This window comes from Scyliorhinus torazame, chromosome 15 (genome assembly GCF_047496885.1).
Source record: "Scyliorhinus torazame isolate Kashiwa2021f chromosome 15, sScyTor2.1, whole genome shotgun sequence".
NCBI classification, from domain to species: Eukaryota; Metazoa; Chordata; class Chondrichthyes; order Carcharhiniformes; family Scyliorhinidae; genus Scyliorhinus; species Scyliorhinus torazame.
The window spans coordinates 123,984,295-123,990,274 of NC_092721.1; the positions used below are offsets into that span (position 1 = coordinate 123,984,295).

Below are 5,980 nucleotides of genomic sequence, written 5' to 3' on the forward strand. Positions count from 1 at the left end.
CAGAAAACTTTTGTTTTAAGCTCGACACAAAATTTTACAAACTTGTGAAAGTACTGAAGGATAAACATCGACCAGGATACCAGAATAAGGATAACTCTCCTGCTCTTCAAAATTGGGCCATAGGATCTTTTACATTCATTCTGCTGGAGCCACAAAAGAGTTTTGATATACCCAATTGGGATGACTAACTGAATCATTGATGGGGTAACCTGGAGCTGTGCATTCCGGACTCAAAGGAACCCTACAACAGGGCCAATGTTTTTCTCACCTTTAAGTACATTGCGATATAACTTTGACTAGCACCATCTTTGAGACACAGACAAAATAAAATCTCAGACACCGTTAAGTAAAAATCTTTTAATAATTCATCATAAACAGAAATATCGAAAGAAAATCACAATGATAAAGAATGCATCAAAACCAATTTTGTCCATCCATTCTTTCACTTCGGAACAAGAGAAAGTTTTTCACCTATTGCAACAATCCCCAATTATTGGCCAACAGAATGTCAACAAACAAAATTCACTGATTATAATGATCAAATATTAAATTATAAATGTTGTAAAGATAGTGGCCAAGACCATTTTAAATCAAGTTATTCTTTGGTGTGATCTCCTGTATACCGTCCAATGGTTCATTAAATTACTTCATATTGTGTAAAGGATCAACTGCAAAAGAGCTTTTATAATTTACTGCAAACACCAGCAGGCCAGGAACCCAAAGACAAATGCAGTTAATAGTGAATACAGGTAGTTCTGTTTCTAACCATGTGAGTCACTTAAATCCTCAATATTGTCAATTTATGGACCCATTATATTTGTGAAAGCCTGTATATACCAAATAACAATCATGAGCAATTAATCACACCAGGATTATACAATTAACTGAGTTATCTCTCAATATTCTGTATTTTGATGTGTCAGAACTATTAAAAAATAGATACAACATTGCACTATGCCTCATCAGCATTCTCATAATAGCACAAAACAACTCTCCCCCAGCAAATCAATTCAGAGCATCAGTTACATATTGCTGCTCAGAATACGAAAGTTGGCAATATTCCATTTTCAAACTGTAAACTTGCAACCCTGGAAAGCTTATTCAGCAGGAGCTTTTCAATCCTCAGCAATGAGGGCCAGAAACAAGAAAAGCAAATTACATGTACCATCCTTTTCGATTTTTTATGGAGAATCCCAATCTAGTATTCGTCTCACCCTTCCCAGCACATGGGTGCCACATGAAACCTTCAAGCAACTTCTAGGAATCATAAATTAAATGATGGTTAATACAAACAAAATGGCTGGAAATACTCAGCAGCTCAGGCAGCATCTGTGGAAACAGTTAACATTTCAGATCAAGAAGACCTTTCATCAGAACTGAAACAGTAACTGCTGTAATACTTCCAGTGATTTTGTTTTTATTTCAGGTTTCCAGCAATCAGTGTTTTGATTTTGAACAAATAATGGTTTGTTGATTTATTCGACCACAGGTTTTGGTCCTTTATTTGCATATTTAACTGAATAAATCAGTAGTCAGTGAGACTAGTTCAAATATTGTGCAAACTAAAACTCCAAACTTAGTTGTAGGAACTGGATTTCATCTCCACGTACACATGGAGTCAAGATTTATTCATCACTCCTTCGTAGAACACATCTCACGTATTTGACAAAACTGCAGTCTTTGCACTTAGCATTTCAGTTTTTCCAGTTTATCTGTAGTCACCATCTCCACTACTTCTCCAGACATGAACTGATCCTGAAGCAAAATACATTAAGATTTCAAATAAGAATTTAAATATGCAATATTTTACTGTGGACTTATTGACATTATGTACTGGCAAATATTTGAAAAATTAGCAAGATGTGATTACACTGGAGAGAGTATAGAAATGTAAAAGGATGACACCAGTGTTGGAAAACTTTAGTGAGGAAAGATCAGGTAGGCTGAAGATGGTTTCCTTCAAATAGAGTAGGCGAAGAGGAGACTTAATAAATGTCAACTTACATTTCTGGGGTATGGGTCGGAGAGGGCAAAGTGTCCGAAATATACCGGGAGATGAGGGACGAGGGGGAGGCGATGATAGAGGAGCTGAAGGAGAAATGGGAAGAAGAGCTGGGGGAAGAGATTGAGGAGGGGCTATGGGCTGATGCCCTAAGTAGGGTAAATTCCCCATCCTCATGTGCCAGGCTTAGCCTGATTCAATTTAAGGTTCTACATAGAGCACATATGACGGGAGCAAGACTGAGCAGGTTTTTCGGGGTGGAGGACAGGTGTGGGAGGTGCTCGGGAAGCTCGGTGAACGACACACACATGTTCTGGTCGTGTCTGGCACTGCATGAGTTCTGGGGGTGGCATGGCAAGGGTAATTTCAAAGGTGGCGAAGTTCCGGGTCAAGCCTGGCTGGGGGTTAGCTATATTTGGGGTTGCAGAAGAGCCGGGAGTGCAGGAGACAAAAGAGGCCGATATTTTGGCCTTTGCGTCCCTAGTAGCCCGGCGCAGGATTCTACTCATGTGGAAGGAAGCGAAACCCCCAGGCGTGGAGGCCTGGATAAACGACATGGCAGGGTTCATAAGATTGGAACGGACAAAATCTCGCGGAACGATAATGAAAAGATAGAAATGGCAGCAGCAGAGGGGGAGCACTATTTTGCGTTTTTGTTATTTTTTTTTTCTTTTTTAGTTGTCGTTATTAGTTCACTATATTATTTAAATGTTATTTACCAGTTAATGTATAATACCTTGTTGAGTTGTAAAAATGGAAAATTTGTGAAAAATTTAATAAAATATATATTTTTTTAAATAAAAATAAATGTCAACTTACTTTATCATAAATGACTTTGACTATCAAAGAACAACTTGGACATGTTGCAACTTCTTCACCATTTTCCAGATCTTCCTGTAAGATACCAAAAAGTTATATTTATTTTCTTTCTAATTTTTCTTCACATCTCAAATGTACTGGTTCAGGCTGTGGCAATAGTTTCATAATAACTGATAATTTACAGATCCTTCTTTTGTGACCATTCTTTACACAAGATTATGGACTTGCGAGGAGAGAAGCATGTGTTGCAAACTAGTTTGATCTCATCCATGTCCACACATGCTTCCTGTTTAAATGTAAAGTGATAGACTTGATTTCCAAACCATTTCCCTCAGCCTTAAGTGTCATCTCATCCATTTCTATTTTGCACCATTGTTCCAAACCACCACAACAATATGGCCCTAATCACAAAGTCACATGTCAATCTAATACCCACTTCCCTAGCATTTTGTTTTGTCCTACCCTTCCTAAAATCCTTGTGTACCATCTCACCTCCTCCCTCACCTTCACCATCTCTCACAGCCTGGCCCAGTGGGCTTGGCCACTTAAAAGAAAATCTCATTATATTTTCACAAACTACAACCCCATTCTTTTGTGACCATCCTTGGAATGGCACTCCCTCAAGTCACTTACACACACACACACACACTCAAACTAGCCTTTGAGCCTCTAATCATCACAGCTCCTGCACGTTCAACTGCATCTCCAATGTTCTTTATTTTAAAAAAGCTCTTCAAAATGTTGGTCCCACAAATATCAAAACTCCCTCAACTTCCTGTCATTGTCAGGGTCCTGGCTACAAACTACTATATAACTTTATCCCAATCCTGGAAAATGTCTCCGGTTCAGCAAACTGTTTACAAACATATCCTCTCTGGCATGATCATCTACTTCCACCTTGGTAACATTTGACTCTCTCTGTCCATCTGATACTGAAATCCTCATCCATATGTTTTTACCTTCAGGTTCAGTTATTCCAATAGTCTTCTGGCAAGCTTCTTGTCCTGCATAGATTCCAGATCATTCAGGGAAAAACAAAATCAAATACCACATAAGATTGTGCTACACCCCAATAACCATAATTTATAAATATCTGTCTCAATGAGACTCTTGTATAAAGTATATGATGCTACCATCAATTCACTCAAAAACACGAGGCGAAGTAAACCGTGGTTTTAATCAGTTTACAACAGTGCCTGCCTGCGACTGGTACAATACTGGGAACTGCCTGCAGGTCAGCTGCTCTTTATACTTCCTCTTAAGGGGAGGAGCCATGGGCAGAGCCCATACATGCCCCAACATATCCCCCTGTGGGTGAAGCCACACAATGGCCCCTAGGTGGAGCCCACAGGGTTAACATAACACAACAGCAGAACATGATACAAATGCACTGGTGAATTATCAGCACTATACATTCACCACAGTATACACAATTAAGTAAATCACCTCCAGCAATATTGGTATACTGAAATCCTTCACTGAGCCTGAACTATTACAATAACCCATTAACTAATATGCCTTACAGTCTCGTTGGCATTTTAGGATTTATCAACTGAATAGAACAGAAATAAACCAAGGGATAAATTAAAAGTGGCCGCTCCTAGGAGGCAGTAGAGATCTTGTTAGAAGGTTAGCTCATAGCAACAATTAGTTTTGATAGGTGGAGGTGCTACTTGTTTCACTATGATCGGTTCTAACCACGATAAGCAGTTTACTATAACAGCTCAGCCGCTCCCACCTTGCTGACGATAAATTTGTCCCCACACGGACACGGGTAATAATAACTTTCCGTCTCCTCATCATACTCAAAATCCTCGATTTCCACCTCGTCGTGAAACACGGACATGATGGCAAATCACTGACCGTCTCGCTCAGCCGACTGAGGCCTCCTCCCCTTCCACGTCTGACTCTGCTGCCCAGCAGCCTTCCCCACGCTGGCTCCCTGCCCGCGACAGCTTCATATGCGCCTGCGCACCTTCTCCGGTCCGCTCCGCTGATGCGCCTGCGCGCCTTCTCCGGTCCGCTAACGCGCCTGCGCCTCCCTCCGATAACAGTCAGTTTCACGCCGGCCGATGCTGCGCATGCGTAATCAGAAGGCAGCATTGGGGCTGCTCTGCGTTGTGTTTAAACGGTTTCTGTTTTGATATAAGAGTTTTAGCACCTGCGATACTACCAAACTGACTAGCAGTAGCTGCACATGCGAGACTTGGACTGTGTGCCACTCAACCCCTTTTACTTGAGCTACCTCCGGGAGGGATGTGGTGGTCATTGGACATGTCACTGGAATAGTAATCAAGCGGCCCAGAATAATGCTTTGGCATCAAGGGTTCAAATCCCAACACAGCAGCTTGTAGAACTTAAATTCAAGTTGTAAATCAAGAATTGAAAGCTAGTCTGAGTGACTTTGAAACTGTTGAATATTAAAAACTGATCTGGTTCACTAATAACTTTAAAAAACGAAGTCTGTTGTTACCTGGTCTGACCTACGAGCAACTCCAGACTTGCAGCATCATGACGGGGTAGATGTTTTAGTACTCAAATGGATGTATTGGCTCTCCGCCAAAAATACACACTGAGGCTCCTCTGAGAGCCCTGAAACCCATTAATCTGTGAAATACCTGAGCCCTGGGGAAACATTGTGAAATTGACAGCATAGATCAGAGAGACAGAGATGTCAAAGAAGCAATGTTTATTTACCCAAGATAAAAAGGTGTGTGCTTGTGGTTTCTGCTATAGATAATTAAATGGCCTGGATGTCTAACACTTTTATTGGCCTGTAGTAAAAAGGAATTTTATGTAAGAAACTGGAAAGTTATCAATGAATGACTTTTTAATTCAAGTTTTTTTAAACCAATCTTACTGCTACAATAGGGTTCATTGGTTTTATACATTTTACAATGGGTGAATGGCAATGAAGTGCCATAGCATGGAATGGGGGTGCATAAGAGGCCATAGAAATTATTTGGAGGGAATATCTTGGCATGGGGGGGGGGGAGACATGAGAGACCGTAGGGGTTGTTTGGGGGGCATACCTTGACATGGGAAGCATGAGTAACACTTTGAACTTATCTTTCAAAAGGTTCCCTCAGGCAGACTATGGTTCCTGAGATCCTGTGAACCACGACTCTTTTAAAAACCTGGCCCGACTCCATGAAAAAT

At 40.7% G+C, this 5,980-nt stretch overlaps 1 protein-coding gene across 1 annotated transcript; it reads right to left on the reverse strand.

Annotated features, from left to right (window-relative positions):
* Nucleotides 1-342: 342 nt before the first annotated feature.
* Nucleotides 343-4,785, reverse strand: dph3 (diphthamide biosynthesis 3). Its single transcript, XM_072476667.1, has 3 exons — nt 4,560-4,785; nt 2,822-2,896; nt 343-1,755 (listed from the first exon to the last, which is right to left on the reverse strand). The coding sequence occupies exons 1-3, from the start codon at nt 4,665-4,667 to the stop codon at nt 1,687-1,689; spliced, it is 252 nt and encodes an 83-aa protein (XP_072332768.1). The 5' UTR covers nt 4,668-4,785; the 3' UTR covers nt 343-1,686.
* Nucleotides 4,786-5,980: the final 1,195 nt, after the last annotated feature.

Excerpts from the sequence above, each read along its gene's own strand:
- dph3 (XM_072476667.1), bottom strand. The coding sequence starts at position 4,667 with ATGTCCGTGTTTCACGACGAGGTGGAAATCGAGGATTTTGAGTATGAT. Across the intron at positions 2,897-4,559 it reads ACAAATTTATCGTCAGCAAG|GAAGATCTGGAAAATGGTGA; the intron begins GTGGGAGCGGCT and ends GGTATCTTACAG. Across the intron at positions 1,756-2,821 it reads TCAAAGTCATTTATGATAAA|GATCAGTTCATGTCTGGAGA; the intron begins GTAAGTTGACAT and ends ATTTTGCTTCAG.